The sequence below is a fragment of the Rhipicephalus microplus genome, chromosome 8 (genome assembly GCF_043290135.1).
Source record: "Rhipicephalus microplus isolate Deutch F79 chromosome 8, USDA_Rmic, whole genome shotgun sequence".
NCBI lineage: Eukaryota > Metazoa > Arthropoda > Arachnida > Ixodida > Ixodidae > Rhipicephalus > Rhipicephalus microplus.
The window spans coordinates 14,526,576-14,548,475 of NC_134707.1; the positions used below are offsets into that span (position 1 = coordinate 14,526,576).

The 21,900-nt window shown below is 46.2% G+C and overlaps 1 protein-coding gene across 1 annotated transcript in view; it reads left to right on the forward strand.

Moving 5' to 3' along the window:
* LOC119164161 (5'-3' exonuclease PLD3) overlaps nt 1-21,900 on the forward strand; it is a 73,230-nt gene that overhangs the window by 38,353 nt on the left and 12,977 nt on the right. The window contains exons 2-5 of the mRNA XM_075871119.1: nt 2,162-2,332; nt 15,773-15,950; nt 16,320-16,443; nt 19,715-19,848. Of these exons, the coding sequence (XP_075727234.1) occupies nt 2,190-2,332; nt 15,773-15,950; nt 16,320-16,443; nt 19,715-19,848 (579 nt within the window). The 5' untranslated portion in view covers nt 2,162-2,189. The remainder of the gene's footprint in view (nt 1-2,161; nt 2,333-15,772; nt 15,951-16,319; nt 16,444-19,714; nt 19,849-21,900) is intronic.

Genomic DNA, 21,900 nt, shown 5'->3' on the forward strand with positions numbered 1-21,900 from the left:
TCAGCCCGGCGATCACCTCCCTAATTAACGGGACCTGTGTGACATCGTATCAGATGATACGCGCTTCATCTCGCGCTTCAACTCGCGCTTCATTAACATCCCCACGCTTGTCGCGAGAACAGGCTTGGCAAGCAAGAAAACTCGGGAAAACTGCTGACTGCAGCTTGCAATTGCCTGACCAATCGTCGTGACGTTACACCGGGTGTTACAGGGAATGTGTTTGAAGTGCTCAGAAATGAGAGAAATATGATATTTATTCAACGCCTTCACATTTATACTTGTTCTGTAGCCCCAGGCATCTCAAGATGGTTAACGAAATCAGTTTGGTCAGTAGTCAAAGAAACGTAATTAGTGGAGTTAAATAGTGGAGCTCCTACCAAAATGGGTTTAGACCAACTGGCCCAATACAATTGTTTAGTGGAGTTAGTTATGCAATATGGCCATCGCGTATTGAATTTCTTCATTCGAAGAAACAATCGCAGCTTTTCGCTGTAGAAGCGTAGAAGATGTAGAAGAACCTGGTGGAAGAGGGGGGGGGGCGGCCGCCCTCCTCCTGCAATTTATGAGGGGCGATACAAAGTGTGGCTCTTATATACATCGACCTAGTAGGGCGGGAGATGCTGCGACGAACATTCACTCACCCCGAAGAGGAACCCGACTGAAAGGGTAATTGAGTAACACTAACCGAACTCTCGTGGTGTTGTTCTCTATGCAGGGTACCCACTAAACTTGGGCCTGCAAATACTGTGCTTCTTCGCAGCAGTCGGAGCTATCGTGATCACGCTTCTCACGCTCGACGCGCTCGGGCGTTACGTCTTGCACAGCCGAGAGGTGAGATCCTTGCGTCGAATCGCCTTACTCGCCGTGATGTCTCGCCGCGGTCGACGTTTGCACACGACTCCGCGAAACGTGAGAAGAGCCGTTCTATTGGGTTTCCCCGAGAAGAGGGCAATCTTTCTGAAAGACTTCACAAGCTACAAGCACGTTTCCGTCGGGAAACCACAGCGATTTTCTCTTTTCAAGGCGTTCGATTGGGAGCAGTTTCGCAGTGCGGGAGTTTGAGAGCCTGCCAGCTTCAGAGAGTGGTTGCATGCGCACATGTATCTGCCTGTTTGCGTCTGTGCTTGTTACACTAAAAAACAATGAAGAGTGTGCTATAGTTTTTTCGTTGAGTCCTGACCATCCACGTAAAGGACTTTCACTCAAGAGACCCGTTAACTTTATTCTGAGGCTCTGGGCCCTCCGACAAGGAAATCTCAGGTGCCTCTTCAAAAACAGTCGTATTAGTTAAAAGCCACATCTTCTAAAACGGAATAAAATTATTTCAATTAGAGTGCATATAGCTAGCCATCCAATCACATCTTTGCTACTAGAAACTGTCTCGCTAGTTTCTAAAGCAGGTTTACACACCTACTCATACAAGCAAAAACATTACAATAAGGGATGACTACAGAATTTTAGACAAAAAACCTATTCATTGCAGCCTGCGATTCCTCGTCAATAACCAAAGGACTTGTAATAGTATTAAGCATATCAATGACGAAGTCAAGTGACATGAAAGGCAAGCCGATGTGCGAGGACAAAACAAACCTCCTCGGGCGTTCAGTTTATGGGCGCGTACATTTGTTGCTGTTGCCGTGAGCAGCAAGGTGGCGCTGCCGGGGTGAGAGCTTGGAGATAAAACACGATCTCCCGCATGACTCAATGTGCTGCCATACATTGCAAATAACGCACTCACATGTTATTACGCAGTACTAGAGAGCGCTAACATAACGAGTACAGGCTAGTGCAAAAATGCACTACAGGGGCGACAGCACCTCGCTCCCCACACAAAATTATCAAATTGGGGCCCCGATTCTCTCCAATAGCTTTACGCAGTCGTCCCGACATTTTTTGAAATGCCTGAGTTATGGGAGTGCAAGTTTTTGGCAATAACCGTGACAGGAGACGCCTGATTCGATAGAAATCATTCTTTATCTCTCTTTCAAGGGAAAAAAGAAGCCGTCACAGGAAAATATGGCAATTCGTGGCTTGACGGGTTGATAGATGCCTCAAAATGACAGCAAAAAAGTGTGTGGCAGTAGCATCTCTTCAAGGTAGACCTAATTTTAATGTTTGTGGTACCATGACTTAATTCTCTTGGGGCTTTATGTTAACGCAGGTGCGCTTCAAGCAGACACATCACCCTCATGTACGACCCACGACCTTGCTTGTCGCAGTGGAGGAGGAACATGCAGTGGCGCCTGTCCATGGTGTGCTCAACACAGCCATCAACCTGCTGGACCGTGACTTGGCGCTCTTTGAGAAGCAGGCTGGAGCAGAGCCACATAAGGTACATTCTTTAGCAACTGAAGAAATTACCCGAAGATATCGCTGCTGCAGCTCGATGACCGAGTCTGTTACACTTACTTTTGAACCATCGCGACCTTCAATAATTGTGTAGTACTCTGAAACGCAGTTCCCAAAACACAGCGTGGGTTGTTAATGCATCTCCGTCATCGTTTCAAATAAGTCTTCTTTCCCCTATGTAGACTACCTACTACCAGTCCATGTCTGAAACGTGTCGTGCCAGAAGAAGAAATTCATGCCACATATGGGCCCCCAAGCAAACAAGTGGCCATCTTTAGTATAATTTTCTTGGAAGTCTGCTGACCCACTACCAGTTCCTGTCCTAAGTGTGTCGATCCTAAAATAGGAAAGCATGCCACAAATCAATCAGTATCACATAGACCAGCCACGTTGGTTTGGCGAGTACGGTGCTCACCTGCTGACCTGGAGGTTGTGGGGTTGAATAGATTGTAGGTAGGTTTGTATGAGCGCAGCAGTTTTATTCCGACCTTTCATGTTACGGGACTGTCACATATTGCAGTGGAACTTACCGTCACAAACTCGGTAAATCTCACAACAGATATATATCTGACCCTCATCGCTACACTGTCAAAACTCACACACACCCACTTCCACTCCGGCCACTCGTTCGTTATTCATTCTTACTTCCTTCAACCCTTTTGAGTCAACCTGACTCCACGCCACCAGCTTCTCTGTTTGAGCAATGTACACCAAGCGGAGCTGACGACGTTTTGTAGCACAAGCTGCACTGGGTGAGGTTGAGCAGTTTTGCTTGGTTTGCAGTGAGCAGTTCGGCGCAAGCACGACAAGCAGTGACGTCACACTGCGCACAGTTGGCTTGCCGAATGCCAGGGAGCTCCTGGAATGACGTGTGACTATGGGCTGGCGCTTGACTTGCGTGAGATTATTCTCTCGTGAGGTCATCCGGCCATACGTCCATCCGTGGTTACTCTATTCATCCATCCGTGGTCAGCCTGTCTTTCAGTCCATCCATGGTGCGCCAGTCCGTTCTTCCGTCTGTCCGTCTATCCATCCATGGTTCGTTCATCCATCCATCCATCCACTGTCCATTCATCAGTCAGTATGTGGTTCATTCACTAGTCTGGCAGTGGCTTAGGTGGTCTACGACAGGATACACGCTATATATATATATATATATATATATATATATATATATATATATATATATATATATATATATATATATATATATATATATTAACTCTCCCTTTCTCTTTCAACCCCCTATTCCCCAACCCCAGTGTAGGGTAGCATACCGGATACTAGCATCTGGTTAACATCCCTGCCTTCCTTTTTTCTCGTTTCTCTCTCTCTCGCTATATATATATCTACAGAGGAAGGGTGACAGTAGACATTTCAAACTTTGGCGCGTTAACGTTGACGGTCTGTGTCAATTAAAACCTGGTGCCAGCGACGGCAAGCTTGTCTGTGAGGGAGAAATTTGGATGGACGCAAATCTTAAGCATGGAGTTTAGAGTCGAAATCAAACCCTAATGCTTTTTGCAAGAAAATGAAATGTTGTCACAGAGCCGTGATAATGCATGCCATTAAAAAAAAAGTAGCAGGAAGGTAAGATGGAAGCTCGGGATGAAAAAAAATATATAAGTAGGGGTTGTGTATTTAAGCTGTTTAGGAGGAGCCAATTCAAGGATGATCTCACGGCAACTACAAAACTCTGGTTCCAGTACTGGGTGTCTGCTTTCATGAAGTGAAAAAAACACTGCATATATACTCTTACTACACTGCACGCTATATTTTAGCGTTGCTCAAACCGAAAGCACGCCAACAATTGCCAGTTGGGACAAGTGCATCGCCACAACATAACGTCTTGTTCACTTCGACAAACAAAACTGACGTGCTAGTTGTAACCTAAGTGGTAACTTTACATCCTACCATAAGCTAACTTTATGGTGTCAGTGTGGTCAACTGGCCTATGAGCCCATAATCTGCAAAAGAAAACATCAATGCACCTCGCAACACGTGAGGTTGCAACGCAAAAGTATATATATATATATATATATATATATATATATATATATATATATATATATATATATATATATATATATATATATATATATATATATTGAAACATTCAGTACGCAAGTCCAATTATTCCATATATTTTCCCTATATTTCCGTAAGATTCTTGCGGTAACATAGGAAATTATTGAACATCGTATACGGAACGTTTCAGTAGGGATATAACATGGCCAACTACTGGCTGGGGTGCATCGCATTAAATTGATACTCGCACTACGTGGGACCTGCCAGCTTTTTCAATTTCCCTGTTTGCGATCGGGTAACATCTTCCTGCGTGTGGTCACTGACCCCACTTTTTTTTTCGTCTTGCCCTGCAGAAGGATAAGAACGTCGAAAGCCGCAAAGAAGCCGCACCGATCGAAATGGCACCTCGCCTCAGCTCGCCTTCGGGACATTCCCATCACGGCGGCAGCAGCAGTAGCAATAGCCCTCTACATTGTCCCTTGAGCCACGGCAAGTCGACGGGAAGCTCCAAGAGTCGCTCGTCCTCGCCGCACTACGACCTCGCCGACGGCAAGCTGTCCATGCTCTCCTACGACCTGGACTTCGACGCCGACTCCTCCAGGCCCCGTGTGCCCGACGTCACCCCCGAAGAGACGCTGCTCGTCGAGGATGACAAGCATTTCCCGTCGGACAAGCCGCTGAAGTCGTCGGAAGCCTTTATGCGACTCCTCCATCTGACGGTCGGCAAGAAGTCCGTGCCAGAGCAGGCCGGAACACCATCGGCCATCTCTCCCCGGACCTGCACGAACACCCCTACGGGCTCGATGTCCCCATCACTGGACGTGATCTCTTCGTCGGCCAAGACACCCGGACGTGGCACGCTGCCACTGTCGAGTACTTCGACTTCACCAACGTCGGAGTACAAGAACTCCAGCAAGGCTCCAAGACCCACTCCTGAGCAGAGTGGTTGTCCGTCCCCGACCCTTTCGTCGGAGTCTGTGCTGTCTTTGCCGCACACAATCAGCAAGACCAGCGGCGAACGGCTGGAAGCCATTCCATCCTCCAGCAACGATTCCAAGAACGCACCACCACGTTCCGCAGAAAGCAGAAGCGTCAAGGAACACCGAGATCGACCGCGAAATCACGTCCATACACAGGAGTCAAAGGCTCGAGCGCCAAAAATCCCGTCGAGTCAGTCGAAGCAGGCTGTGGGAAAAAGTACGCAGCATAGCGAACGATCAAAGAAGCACCATCATCACTGAATATATTGTGCGTCTGAGTTCATCACTGGCACCTTCGCAATATCCCACTGCGCGCGCGGAATTTAGTACTGTTTAGGAACTAGGACAGTCTTGAGTAATTCGCTTTGAAGCTGAGCGAATTATGTCACTCGCTAAATGATATTGTGAAATCGGCTAGTTGTCGCGTGCCACACTCATATGTTTGTGAATGGGAACAGTGACTTTCGTGCACCAGTAGTCTCTAACATAACTGATAATATTATTTCACGTTTATTTTATCTTCTGCGGGCCCATTCGTGCCAACTTTCTTCTTCGTATTCTTGCGCGCATACTTTCAAAATGACGTTTTCAGAAATACGGGTCATTGCTTCGAACTCACCCTTTCTTGCATTTTGTAATATATATTTTCTCTTGACACATCTAAAATATAATTAATGCTCTTATATTAGAAAGGTGCACTGTGCTCTTTCGTTTGTATTTGCACAACCTTGTGTGCATCATTCGTACTACGGTAAATAATTACGTTAAGAGACACTAAGGTAAACAGCACAGTTTATTTCGAAGGCAGTGATCATATTCAAATGGGCAGACGACTGACTGAAAGGATCATGATTAAGTGAAAAGTTTACCTAATCGAAAGTAGAAATATCACTTATTTTCTCTGAATACGGCTAAATTGATTAAGATGCGGCAAAGCACTGGGCAGTCAGACATTATGTACTCACCTTAAATCGGGGAAATTGACGCTAACCACCCGCAATATGAGGGACTTTCTACTGTGAGTGCAACTATTCCACAATTTTGACGGTAAACACGGCCGTTTCAACTACATATCATTAGATATCTCTTTTCGGAGAAATTTCAGTGTCGGGTTCAGTGGAAGCATTGGCAGTGGTGGCATCTCTTGATGTGAGCGAAAAAGCAGCGTTAGCTGTGAGAGGAAGTTCGAGAAGGTTGCAAGTTCAAGGACCGGAGCTCAGGTTTCCTCAGGTGAGCAAGCACGCACGCAAGAGCGCGATTCGGTGTGTGTGTGTGTGTGTGTGTGTGTGTGTGTGTGTGTGTGTGTGTGTGTGTGTGTGTGTGTTTGTCCCGATTCTTAAAATCTTCCATTTTCAATACAGCATTTTTTTTTTAATGGGACGGCGTAATTTTTTTGCCGTTGACCCTCAGCAAGGCTCGCATAGTTTTCAAGCGTGCAGGATAGACGTTACGTCGCACCACAAGCTACCGGTTACGAGCCAGCGTACTCGACGTTACAAGTAAGCCTGCGCTGAGCAAACAACCACTCAATTAGGACAAAGACGTAAAATCGTCACGTAAGACGTCTAAAAGCCGCCCCCCCCCCCCCTCAAAATGCTGCATGCACAGCTACTCAGCGGGAGCTTCCTATAAAATACATACTCAGAATGTGAGATACGTCGTAATTCATTTAGGCCTCGCCCCGCCGTGGTAGTGTAGTTGCTGAGGTACTCAGCTGCTTACCCGTAGTTCGCGGGATTGAATCCCGCCTTCGGCGGCTGCATTTTCGATTAAGGCGGAAATGTCGTAGGCCCGTGTGCTCAGATTTAGGTGCACGTTAAAGAACCCCAGGTGGTCGAAATTTCCGGAGCCCTCTACTACGGCGTCTCTCATATTCATAGCGTGGTTTTGGGACGTTAAACCCCACAAATCAATCAATTATTTAGGCCTCAACATTTTTTACCCCAGTTTCAATCCTCAATCAAGTACTAACAAATTGATTGGGCCCGTATGGATTGCAAAGTTAACTACTGATATGGCCTGTTTTTCTTCTTTCTCTTGTAAGTAAACAACCCCCATTGCTTATTTGCCTTCAATAAACCAAATACTCTCACGCTAGCATTATTTTCTTGCCGTGCTCACATCCGTGAAAAACAAGTTCAGATGAAGTGTACTTCTCTTCAGAATTACAGAAGCATCTTACCATCTAACAATAAAAAAGTATGTTTAAATTTTCCGGCTAGTTTTGACTTAGTACGTATAGTTAGGCGGTCCCTTAAAAGGGACACCCCAACACAATTTTCGTGCCCCACAGTCCTCGACCCAAAGTGTTATGATATTGAATAGTGCAGGTGTATGAATAAAAAGTGATATATGAGCGAAGTAGAAGTTTCAGAAGACTCCGTACTAGAGTACAACTTACTATCCTTTCATGCAGCTGATAAGTCAGCGTATGATAACAATATTTCTTCATTTTACGACATTTTATGACCTATACTGTCAGCACTTCTGTAGCTGAGGTTCTGGCAAGCACTCTCGCTATCTTTCTGCTACTAATTTGACGTCATTCGGATTAGATTTCTAAAGGCATTATGATTTAGTGGACTACGGGAACTACTTATCGTTGTGGACTGAATGCAGCTGCAATCTATTTAAGAAAGGGATCGTACAGTAAGGTCAAGAGTAAAGGTATTGGTAAAGGGGTCGTACAAAGCTAAAGTTTTGGCCCCGCCGCGGTAGTGTAGTTGCTAAGGTACTCAGCTGCTGACCCGTAGTTCGCGGGATCGAATGCCGGCTTCGGCGGCTGCATTTCCGATCAAGGCGGAAATGTCGTAGGCCCGTGTGCTCAGATTTGGGTGCACGTTAAAGAACCCCAGGTGATCGAAATTTCCGGAGCCATTTATTACGGTGTCTCTCATATTCATATGGTGATTTTGGAACGTTAAATCCCATATATTTATTTAGAGCTAAAATTTTGGACACGCTAGCGCTTTCAGTGAAAAAAAATTGTGTACACCTAGTTTGACGGTCCCAAACAAAGATTGATGTCCCCGCACTTTAGCGTACGATACTCCCAAGTTTCCAGACAATGTCAGTTTAGAGAATCAATGAACGATAAGAGGGGGGGGGGGGCAAGGGACTCGTCCCTTTACTTTAAATAACCTTGACTGAATCGGTTTGTATCCGACAAAGCGGTGAGCCCCTCGACCCATTCCCCTTCTGGCGTAGATACACACATATGTGTTTTCGTTGATGAAATTACTTCTACAGACCCTGAGGTGTGCGTAATAAACAATAGAGCTGATAGCATTGGGGAATCGTTGCACTCTGAAACCTCTTGTAATGTCACTCCAAGGACGAATAGTGCATTTCTGGCCCATGATATCTTGTTACTCAATGAATCTTATCGGAAGCAGCTATTTGTGTCTCTCTCGAATAAGTGTATCCAAGAGGTCATGAGAAGTACATTGAAGTGCGAAAGCCTCACGTTGATGTACGCAGAACGAATTGCATGAGAAAATTTTTTTTTCACGTTTGAAAAGAGCGAGATAATTAACATTTATTGTGCGCCCAAGGTGGGCGGCCTTTTTATTTTAGGTAGCTGCAGGCCTTCCCCATCTTCAGCGCCCATTGAACCAGGCTTTGCTGATTCTTCAGGACTGGGTCCAGCGTCTGGGAAGTAATCTTCTTTAGTTTCGTCGGTTTTAGTAGATTCAGTTGGTGAAAGAGAGTGTTAAATGTGAGGGATTGCGAATTTTAAATATTTAAATGAAAGTGCGTTTAGTCACCACGATGCCTAGTCCTAAAACATCCAACACGCCGCATCCACTTGCAGAATCGACAGCCCTCATCTGGCTTGTGCGGAGCAGAAGATTCCAAACTAATATGGATTGTTCCTTTTATGTATGATTGCTGTAAAACACCAGGGCACACCTATTTTCAGTAGTAACTGTTGAGGTTGGACGTCTCGAAACCATGCCATCATTACAGGGGATGACGTAATGGAGGGCTCCGAAAAATTATATCGCGTGAAGTTATTCAACGTGCGCATAAATCTATGCGCATGGGCCTCAAACATTGTCGCATTCATCGAATGCGGTGGCCATGACCTGGAGTCGAACCTACGACTTGCCGGTTAGCACTCGATCACCGTATCACTGTTATAAAAAACCGTATATTTGCAGGGGTGGCCTACTGAGCACGAGCCGTACGAACACCATAAATGCAGCATTCTGTGCTGCACCTCAGCGGTTTTAATCTTCGAACAAAAAATTTCGTTGGGGGGCATTATAAGCAAGGACGTATATTGTGATTAGTTTTTGGTAGAAGAGGTTATATTGTCATGACATCAAAACAGAGGTCTAGCCGCAGGGATTGAGACACCAGAAGCAGGTCACTCTTTTAATAGAATGCGCAAGGGAGTGCTTCTTTTCCATCCATTTCATTGTCCTTCATGGCACATGCACAACTGCCATTGTCTTTCTTTTTGACAAGCAGGTGACATTTGCAAGTGCCATTTCCTATTTGCAAGTGCCATTTCACTTTTGCAGCGCTAAAACTCCAAACGAATTCTCTTGGTTCATTATTGTACTGCGACATCGTCAATGTTGTTATAAGTAACTACGGCTATAGTAGTGTCCTAAGCCGTAACATGAAACCCCCTAGCATCAAAAATTAACCTGTTGTTTAACCGTTTGGTTAAAACGTTTTTCTTAACTTCATAACCACTTGACCAACGTGGCGGGGCCACACTTATTTTGCATTCAAATAATTAAAACAGGAGGTTTTGCATCGGAGCTGCTATGGTCAACGTCGGCCGTGTGTCGTGAATAGAAAACATAATAATCATTGTTATACACACGCTCAATGACCACCCAAGCATTGTGTACACTGATGCACGGTCCATCAGGCACGTTCATCATTGTAGGCCCGCCGCGGTGGTCTAGTATCTAAGGTACTCGGTTGCTGACCCGCAGGTCGCGGGTTCAAATGCCGGCTGCAGCGGCTGCATTTCCGATGGAGGCGGAAATGTGGTAGGCCCGTGTGCTCAGATTTTGGTGCATGTTAAAGAACCTCTGGTGGTCACAATTTCCGGAGTCCTCCACTACGGCGTCTCTCATAATCATATGGTGGTTTTGGGACGTTAAACCCCACAAATCAATCAACGTGCATCAGTGTACACAATGCCCAAAGGCTCTGCTGTGAACTAACCTTGCGCGATTTACTCCAAGCTTCACTACTTTTAAAGCGAAAGCATTCAACGGCTCGTACTAAAGTCAGCCAGTCTGTCCATCCATCCGTCCATTTGCTGCAATTGAGCCAACTGTGGCCTCTCCCACTCGCACTCTTAGCAAACACGCGACAGGTTTGTGGGGTCGAATCTATACAGCACAGCCGGCAGGGAATTACGGTATCAATAAGGGAGCCTTCTGGAAAGGCTTTTGTAGTGCTTATCTGGTTCGCTGCTGCAGTAGCGGGGTGTGCAATTTTCCTGATGGTCAGCTTCTCCGCAGTGCACAGTTACAAGCGGATCTGCAAAACAGACAAGCAACTACGCTACCAAAAGGCTTTATATACAGAAACTCTAAGCGGCACGAGCGGTCATCAACGTCCGGTGCGGATGAGGTCAACCAACGCGTGACACGTGCGGAGGCACGTTGGACCGCTGGGTCAGAGGTCAAGGCGGTCACGACGTAGAAAGCTCAAGGTCTCCGCAACAGGATAGAGACGACCCATGATGAAAGAGGAACCTGTTCGCATTACACCACAGCCCTGGCTTACGGAGCGCCACCCACGTAGTTTGCGGAATTCAACGAGCTCGAAAACGCCTTCATCAAGAGAACAAGCACACTTGCACGTCCACTAGAATCCTATTATCTGGTGTTTTACAGTGAGCCTGCTCACGGCTTGCAGGGTAAAAAATTGGGGCAATCTGTGCGTGACTGGTAACTATAGGATACTTTACTGAGGGCTTTGAGTGCCGTCGTGTTGGGCTCTTAACCTTTCCGTTTCGCAGCTTTAACAATTAAACGCAAAGTGTTACGGTAGACGCATACGCATGAAAGTGGTTAGGTTAGTACATACGATCTTTCATGCCCTTATTATTTCGTATCGCGATATGCAGAAGCACGCAAACGTCGACGTAACAAACAGCCCAACTTGGCGGCGCCCACATGCCTTCGGTAAATTAGTCTATATTCGGCAACAGCTTTACTTCGCAGCACTGCGGGAGGTACAGAACCTGACCACATGTCCGGTACCACGCCAAGAAAAGAGTACTTAAGCTTACCCATCATTTTTTGATGGTAGTTGCTGAAATAATGCTCTAATGCTCCCTTATTTATTATCAGGTTTTAACTGAAGTAAATTGTAGGTAAAATGCAGGTATTGTTCCATTTGCGAGAATGCCTCTCTTTGCTTTTCATCTTTTCGACAGCACCACCTTTCAGCATTCCTCATACGCATAACGTCCATATTGTATTGGTTCAGTGTGCGGCCGCAAACGCGCTGCTTAGGTCCCCGAGAAACAACTCATAATATGAGCGAGTGAAACTTAAATGAGACGCAAGCTGCCACTCTACTTGCGGAAGCTTCGCCTCCGTTTCCTGCACTATCAAGACACGCTCTACATGCTCGGACTAATATTTCTTGAAGTTTTTTTTTCTTTAGCACATATATAACTGGCGTTATGCAAGGCGGTGATGTTAGCGCTACAAAAGACGCGCACAAGTGAGACAGACGACACAATGGTGTACGTCTCACGTGTGTACGTCTCTCGTAGCGCTAAAATCGCGATGCTATGTAATCACAAACTCGTCCAACAAATTCGTACTAAGTGTATAGCTTGGGGTGACATCCCCCGCAACATTAATAGATGGTCTTAAACTCCTTCATGTGTTCTCATAATCCTTTAAAACATCTCCAAACGCGAAGCTTCCAGCACTTATCTTCAAAACATGTTGATACAGAAACGAAAAGCTACGGCAGAAGACACTTTAATAGATCTGGACGCGTGATAAACAGCAGTGGCACACGTTCCAGCGTCGCTGGGTAGCTCCGCTTGCTTGCGCGGTCATTTTCTAAGCAAGTGGTTAACATAAACCCACAGAAAAGTGGAATGTAAACGCTAGCAAATGTTGTTTTATTACTACTGTGCAATACCTAAGCAAGCACGCTTGAGACGTTCTGTTGCCCAAGGAGGAGGTGCACAACCATGCGAAGTTCCTCAGTGGCTGACGCTAGCAACGACAATGCAAGCTGCGGCAAACAATGCTTTTGTTCATTTTATTGTGGTCCGTCTTTACGCTCGGTTTGTTTTACAAAGGATACTGACTCACCCGGCTGTGGCAGACACCACGTGATAAATACAGCGTCTCTTCTATTCAGACACGACTTTCGCATAATTTAAACCAACCTCGAAGCAAGCGATTCAACCGCGAAAACGAAAAAAAAAGCTTAACTTTTACTTCTCGAATGACTTGATGTTTTTTTTTTACTTTCGCAGTTTACCATCCTGTGAACCCTATCTGTATTTCTTTTTCTACGCGGTCAATTTATTTGCACAATCACACCCCTTTACCCCCAACCCCTCACGCCCTTCGTTCTGTTTGTCCTTTGCATTCAACCTCGTCACACCTGTATCAACAAAAAGGCGCTGAAGTCCTCCCATTGAAACAAACTAAAAATGGTGAGGACCGTGGCGACGCTCGTGTTCACGTGATCAGGGATGCATCAATCGGCGAGATGGAGCGAGAGCGGGTGAGAGAGAGGCAGAGAAAGGCGATATCTTCAGCGAGGAAGCGTCGTAACGCAGCACACCGTTGTAGCAATCGAGCAAAGAGGAAGGACGGGTACACTCATCCTTTCCGTCCTCCTTCTCCTTCTCTGTCTCTTCCTTCTCCTCTTACCTTTCATACCGAAAGCGCTGCTTCTTGGTTCTAATCCTCACTCGTGGCTGGAGCAGCGTACTCAAACGTTCGAGCCAGGATGCCCGTTACTCCCAATGCGAAAGCACGTTTCTTCACGTTCTGCGTCGCCGCAGCATTCCGATTATGCCTGGGTGCCGCCTTTGACAATGCCGGATCGAGGTTCGACGTGCCAGATGCGTGCACGTGAGTGAAATCAACGGCTCAAACTAGGGTTAAACGTTGCTAGTTGGAAAACTTGGCACTGAAATTTATAATTTGCGCCAAACTTGGTATAAGTGTCTCGTGGGCTCTTTGGGAGTCGTCACATTCATGCTGTGGTTGTTTGCCACCCGGCACGGGTGGCCTAGTGATTACGGTGCTCAACTGTTGACACAAAGGTCGCAGGTTCGAATCCAGTCCATGGCGGTCACACTTTAAAGAAGGCGAAATACTTTGGGATACGATTGATCTTTAGCTTCACGTTAGAAACGCCAGATAGTCAAAGCTTCTTAAGTCCTCCACGATGGTGCCCTTTATATTCGTGTCAGAGTTTTGCAACGTTAAACACCACCACTTTTAATTACGCTTATTTGTGTCCCTCCTAAATGACCATTAAACGAAACGGAGCCCGACGGCGATAGAGTAGTTTCATTTTCGCCTGGACCACTCTTCCTACAAGCGCCACCTTTTGCTCGCCACTTCCTTCTTCATCCAACGCGTGGAATGTCAGCACTAGACGTTGAGCCAGACAGGGTTTCATGTTTGTACTACATACTGATATATGCACTTGCGCAGAAGGGAACGCAGAACCCCAAGCGAAATCAGTTTATCGTGCACGCAAGTCATGCTAGACAAGGCAGACCACGCGTGCGAGCTCCTGGCAAAGCAGAGTATAGTACCACGGACCACGGTATGAGGGTATCCGCCACAGGTGATTGACAGTATATATCTACCCAAGAACGATGGTAACAGGCATTGGCAATTTAAATGTGAGGGCGTCAGAAAATATGGACATGGGCAGCGTTGACCCACTGACTACAAATAGATATCGCTCTGCCAGCAGGAATGAAACCCAAGCTTCTTAGGGTCGCCGCTTGGCTGAGTTGGTTCATGTTTAAAAGGTGGTGAAACAGCTCAAATTTCAGACACGCACAAGGGGAAGATGGTAGGGTACGAGCACTCACTTGCAACTGACTTTATTCTTTGACATGTGGGCCCATATTAGATATGCTCACATCATATGATGCTATGTCTTTGTATTTTTTTACTGTCTAGGTATATATGTGCCTACATGTAAAAAAAAAAGTCAGTTGATAATCAACGCTGGTGGCGTGCCTTCTTCGCCATGGGTATGTCTGAATTTTGGGCTGTACTTTCATTTTTTAACCCCAAGCAGTGTGTGCGGCAATCAGGTATTCTGCCGCAGAGCCATTTATAAAGAACTGGTGAAATAAAACATATGTAACTGTTCTACATTAGTATTTCGCTAAACGAAAATGCGCCATGGTCACCTTCCTTCGGCATGCTTCGCACAGCATCGATACAGTAGAACTTTGTATTTCTATTTCTTTACATAGAAAAATAAATAATATTTGGACCGATAACCTTAAGTGGCTAGTGACCGGCTCAATACAATATGTATAGACAACATGCTGGTCAACAAAAAAGAAAAAAAAACAGAAACGAATCACTTGATTACAGGAAATACACGTAAAAAGTACTTGCGTGCCAGACCAAAATTACGTACAGTTTTGATCGCAAGAGAAATTGCGTTCTATAATTTTGTTCCATTTAAGTTGACCAATCTTTCTCCATAAATATTGCAGCATTTGGGCAAATTAAAATTAGATGCGCGGCGCGTATCGCGTGTAGGAATGTAGGTACGTGAGAGCAGCCGTATTTTTATTCTCTGGTTTTTAGCAAGCTATAAACACGATCTCATAATGAATCCCGGTGTCGTGGAGGACTATAGAAATTCCCATTGTCGGGGGTTGTTTTCCTTGTGCTGACATAGCAGAGTTGATGGGCCTTTATCATTACGCCTGTATGAAAAGGCGACCGCCATGACCGGAACCACACAAACTCCTCGGTTCACATCAGAAATTGCACCCTTGACTTTCGGGTCAGCAGACGGGCATCGTAACGACTTTAAGAGCGTGGCGGACTATAAAATATTCAAAATCACTCAACGTAATGTGATGACGACATAACGTGACACTTGTCAAATATGGGCAAATCACGGAGGCCATGTACAACCTGGTGACGTTAGGAAGAGTGTAACACTTTCGATCATAGAAGCTGGCAAAATAACGTTACTCGGGAAATTTTCAAAATGCCCCCCCCCCCCCGGGGGGGGGGGGGGTCAAAACAGTAACGTGGGTAGTTGTGGGTTTTGAACTAGCGTTAGTGATTGACGTCCCGTGACGTAGTGCTGCTGTTGTACCCTGACGTCATTTGCGCTACCTCGATGGCCCATTTTTATTCCATTAGGCGACTCCCACTTTTAACTTCGATCTTTTTTAATCCCAGATACACGGTTGTAGAAACCATCCCGGAAGGAGTGACCTTCAGTTCGGAATACCCCAGGCATCTTGCGACGTACGATGCTTGGACGGAGCTGATAAATGTGTCGACAGCCGAGATAAAGATTGCCTCTTTTTACTGGACATTATCCGCTAATCTCACTGCTTATCCATCCGCAGTTCTGGTAAGTAGCCTTGTTGTCTCTCTGTCACCCGTTTGTCGTATTTTGATCCGCTGACCCTAAGATGGGCTGCAAGAATAGCTTATCTATTTGCGCTCTATGTGCACTAAACAACAAAAAATTGCTATTTATCGCTATTATGCGAGAGCCACCATGAATTGCTCAATATACTTGCCCAGTGTGCTTGGCCGGCCTGGTCGATGTGTTGTTATGGACGAATAAAGCGTAACTCTGGTCGCGAACAACATACGTACCAGTCAGTCGACCTAGACCGATAATGAGAAATTCGCTCATGTGTTATAACGGAAAGTCCAGATCGCGTTACAAAGTAATGAATTAATGACATCATCTTTTTTCATATTCCCTACATAGGGTGCTCAGATTTACCGTCACCTCCTGCACGCCGGAACAAACAGATCAATTGACATAAAGATCACCCAGAACGCACCAAGCCGAAAATTTCCCAATATTGACTCCCAGCTACTAGCAGCAAAAGGTGGGTGGTGGAAGTGTGAAACAAGTTCAGCAAAACTCAATACTATCTGATGTTCTCACGCTGTTAAAGGAGTATACTTCCAACTCTTCCATATACTACACTCGATTAGATCCCAAAAAATCCATGCATACAAACAATATAAATCATCACGAGTGGGCGAATTCCTGGCGGTCGTTCTTAGCATAAGTCACCCACGACATTGCCCATTCACACATGTTAAACAGTAATAACGCGTGCGTACACTATACGCAATGTGGTTTCTGGTTGCTAAACGCGGTCTTTCTTGTCCCCAACTCCAGAATAGCAGCTTGTTGTCAGCATTATCATTTTGCAACTGCTTCCCAAGCTCCTGTCTCTGGGGTAGGTACCTGTCGGCATAGACGTTGAGCCGCCGCATGCCTTGTTTTCTGCTCTAGAGTAGCAGCTTACTATCGGCATTCTCGCTTTGTTTTTAACGTTCTAGAATGATTTCATGATCGTTTTCATCCGGAGCAGAAAGAGAATGTGTGATCTGGAATACGCTTATTCTACATTGCCATCATTATCATCGTCATGACGTATAGTGGGTACCATGGATGTGCTGTGTCGTGATAGCAGAAAGAGAATGTGTCGTCTGGAACGCGCTTACTTTTCATCGTCATCAGCCACAGCACAAAGTGCACTTAATGCCTTACAGATGTGTAGCGGGTACCTCGCTCAGCGGAATTATGAATGGCATAAAAGTATTGTGCATGCTTTTCTACGTATTGAAAAACTATGGTAGGCGTGTAGTTGGTGCATCGCATGCGCTATACCGTAATAGACAAATGGTGGGTGTATAGCGGGTACCTTGCATGCACTGTGCCGGACTACGGCTTACGCTCAACGGACAAGCCAAAACCCTAAGGGGCTTCACCCCTGTAAAGATGCAGTTCCGCCCACTGCCATCCGTGTTCCCAAAGATTTAGTATAGAAGCTGATGTATAAAAGAACTCCCTCATTTTCTTGAAGTCATGCCCTTCTTGAGCGTTTCACATAGTTAACCTTCTCAAACACATGCTTTGGTGATACTGGTTCTTAGAAACCTGAATATCTCAGTAAATTTCACGATAGATTCTGGCATTTATACTAAGCCAAGAGTTCTGCTTAAAATTCTACCGAACGACTTTTAACTATTATTATGCGTAAGTATTTAGTTAAAACCCAGGTTCTTTGCGTTGTTGCAGAAACCAACTGGTATAGCAAAGTGTAAGAGGCAAAGTGGTGGTGTAGCAAAGCAGGAGACAAAACGTACTGCCGCTATTCCAATAGTGGCGATCGACTTGCTGGTCGCTTGAAGATGAAGCATAGACGCTGGACAAGTTCTAGTAGGCTGATAAAAACTTGTATTTACAAACTGTACCAAAGTTACATAAGTACGAACATCAACGTTACAAAAAAAAGGAAAGAAAACACTTTGGAAATGAACCATCTTCTGTAGGGCGACCCTAGAAGGTTCGGCGGAGCCGATGGTCCCTAACACCTCTAGCCCGGTTCGGAATGTTTGAACCGGCTCCGGGTCCTCTTCTTGTTGCCTGGTTGCTCCACCCTTACACAACTCTCGGCGAATCATTGTCTGCTTGTCCACTCATAGGACAGTACGCTTGGTCGATCAAAACCCCGTCACCAGCACGCCACCTTCGTGCACGTGGGGGTTCATGCCCTGGCTCCAAACAACAGAACCAAAATGTAAGTAACGCAAAACGAGAAAACGTCAGAGGCTTCGGCAAGCTCCGCGGCGCACAATTATCTAGACAGCTACACGTAGTAGCGTTTGTGGCGATAGGACCGCTTCCCTGTAACACGTGAACTTGTTGACGACGTGGCAATAATCCACCTGTCGCCTGTGCACTGTCAGAGGAACCACCAGCTGATCGCACGTGGTTCTACTTACGAGCTCATTATCCAGGGTAAACGCGGAAGCAGTCGAAGACATGCCAATTCATCAATAGGCGCCCCAGACGCCAACCTGTCTCGAACCCACCTGTTTCTGAGAGCTAGCTCATCGGACTAATGTTGCACGTCACTGATTTGGCAGGCGTGCAAACAGTACACGATCGTGCCACAAGCCAAGCCGGTGTGAGGAGTAGCCCCGGTGCGCTGGGTCTCGGAAGAGGCCCATTGATGCGCCAGCTGCTAGTACTGTAAAGCAATTAGGGGTACGTCACAATGACGTATATAATCCCACCCCCTTTGTTGCCCACGTGGCGGTTAGTTTTCTTTCCATGAGTTAAAAGTAACTGGAAACGCTCGGCCGTCTCTGGCGCTGCAGAACTACGCGGGACACTATACTGGAGCCACACTGTTCGCGTTCACGGCAAGTCTGGTCAGACACGCTTCGACCAAATGCAACTAAAGCATTGCTGCCTGCCATCAGCTGGCATGCCACCGCAAGCTTACGGCACAAAGTAAATAGAAGCAAAGTTAAACTGCCGCGCAGCCTACGCAGCCGCGTAACCTTATAGCGCGGTCCTACGATTTACATAAGCCACGAAAAAGCACTGCCACTTCGAACAAAAAGCACATAACAAGACTATTAAAAAGTGAAGGGCGGGCGTACCGTGGTTTTATGTGTGGTGCTCACATATATTTTTAACCGGCCATACAACACTTTTTTTATATAGACGTGAAATGATTTCCCTAAAGCAGAACATTGCCTCACAAATTAACCAAAGAACAATTTTTTTGAATTGGTCAAGTACTCGTGGAGTTAAAATATTGGTCGAACGCTGCAGCTGCATCTTTTTTTTCTCTCGCACCAATGAAATAGCTCAAATCTAAGCAGTGAGAGAAGGCACGTGGAAAGAAAATACGTCACGTGATGTGCGTGACTATGAGCAATTTTTTCTGTTTTTTTTCTTAAAATTCGCGGCTTTTCTGTGAAATTGCGCGGACACGTTGCGGCCTCCTATGGTGGCCTAATAACTCCAGAGACCGCCATGCCCAAAACACCATGTGCGTGACACTTGCACCTTCGGAGCTTTATTTTTTATAAATAGTATCAATTGACTATAGAGAAGAGAAAGCAATTTTTAGCAGACTCTGACACTTACTCGCGAATTTCTGGCAGTGTACTGCACTGCAATGTTTGTCTCGTGTGTTCCTAGGAGCGTAGACAACTGACCGGCAGCGCTTCTCTACCACGCTCAAAAAAGCGTGTCAGCGCCTCTTTAATTTGTATCTGAGTAAAGTGCATTTTTTTTCTGGTAACATTTGTTCGAGGCTCCATGCTTAGTCATGACGACTTTCCCAGGCGCAGCCCACGTGCGTAGCCTCAACCTAACACGACTTGGTCACGAGGGCGTACTTCACTCCAAGTTCTGGACCGTAGACGGGAGGCATGCCTACATCGGTAGTGCCAACATGGATTGGAGGTCCCTCGCACAGGCAAGTTCCGATAACTCACTTATTTACTCAGTGTTGCCTGCGTCAGCTCATCTTAAAGGAGTCTGAATCAAACTTTTGAGTGTGAGGTATCCGGATGCACAGATCTGTGTGAACGTACGCGCATTATCCCCGAAATATGAATGGATAAAAAGTGAGAAAAAAATACACTATGCCCCACTAAAGGTAACCATGTGGAGATTCAAAGCAGCACTGTTGTTGAGTTGGGCTTCGATTTGTTGTTTCATTTGTACGTTTCCGTAAATGTTTCATTTGTGTGTGGAGTTGTGTATATATTGTCGTGGTACAACGCGAATAAAACACAGATACACCTTGGGACGACGAAAGGCAGCGTGTCCTGAACAGCTCAGTCACAAGATCGTCTTCTTCAGCCTCAAGAGAAGCTAGAGGCCCACTACCTCGTGCCCACTAAATGCCCCATCATCGTTATCGTCCACATGTAGACACGCGTCATTTGCCTCTCTCCCAAAGAGCATCGCCCCGATGCGCAGTCTGTAATGCAGTTTTTTTTCTATATTAAAGTATCATGCAATCACTCGCTGACGTAGGGTTTCATGCGGACTACGTGAACGAGTTCAGGATGGTGCTGGCGACGCCTTGTACTATACGAACAGTCGGGAACAACTTCGTAAGTGACATCGCTCAGTTGTCGTACAACTAGGTACGGTCCAAAGTATCTTCTTAAAAGTTTTTCGGAAAGTCCTCGTTTTCGTATGGGCGTCCAAACCCATACTTTGTCGCCAGTTTGGTAGACGACTGTTCTGCGGTGAGCATTGTAGCGGCCTGCATCGTAGTCTTGCTGCTGGCTGATCCGTAAACGTGCAAGTTGCCTAGCTTCTTCTGCGCGTTCCGTAAGCGTGTCGGCGTCCGGGACGATGTCGTCGCCTTCGTGCGGTAACATTGCATCTAACATGGTTCGTACTTCCCGTCCATGAACGAGGCTGAAAGGTGTCATGCGGGTCGTTTCTTGCTTGGCCGTGTTGTATGCAAACGTTATGTAAGGCAAGATTGTATCCCAGTTTTTGTGTTCGACGTCAACGTACATCGAAAGCATGTCTTCAATGGTTTTGTTTAGACGCTCTGTCAGCCCGTTTGTTTGTGGGTGGTATGCGGTGGTCTTACGATGCGTTGTTCCACTCAGCATCAAAACATGGTCCAAAAGAGCTGCTGTAAATGCGGTTCCTCTGTCTGTGATTACGACGGTTGGTGCACCATATTCTCGATAAAAAATCTTGCCACCTCCGCTGCTGTACCTCTCTGGATAGCCTTTGTCTCGGCATAACGGGTCAAATAATCCGTCGCGACGATAACCCATCGGTTGCCTGCAGTAGAAGTAGGGAGTGGGCCCAAAATGTCCATGCCGATCTGGTGGAATGGAGTCATTGGGACGACGAAAGGCAGCGTGTCCTGAACAGCTCAGTCACAAGATCGTCTTCTTCAGCCTCAAGAGAAGGTAGAGGCCCACTACCTCGTGCCCACTAAATGCCCCATCATCGTTATCGTCCACATGTAGACACGCGCCATTTGCCTCTCTCCCAAAGAGCATCGCCCCGACCAGTGTCGTGGTACAACGCGAATAAAACACAGATACAACTTGGGACGACGAAAGGCAGCGTGTCCTGAACAGCTCAGTCACAAGATCGTCTTCTTCAGCCTCAAGAGAAGCTAGAGGCCCACTACCTCGTGCCCACTAAATGCCCCATCATCGTTATCGTCCACATGTAGACACGCGTCAATATGTTGTGTGCTGCTTATGTTACCCCGCTTTCATTTGTGTGTATAACCGTGTGTGCGCCGCGAAGTGAACCCCCAGTGCTGCTAGGAGAGTACAGCGATGAAAGCGCGCACAGCCATATCTTGGGTCCGCGACACCTATCCTAGGAAAAAACGATGAAAAAACGCATCATATGGAGGCACACTATGTCCCGTGGCCGATCCCCTTTCTAATCTTTGGTATGCCTTACCGCTGCGCAGCCTTGCATTGCGGTGGGGCTGACTTGTTTCCCCTTTTACATGAGAACGTTGAACGACTTT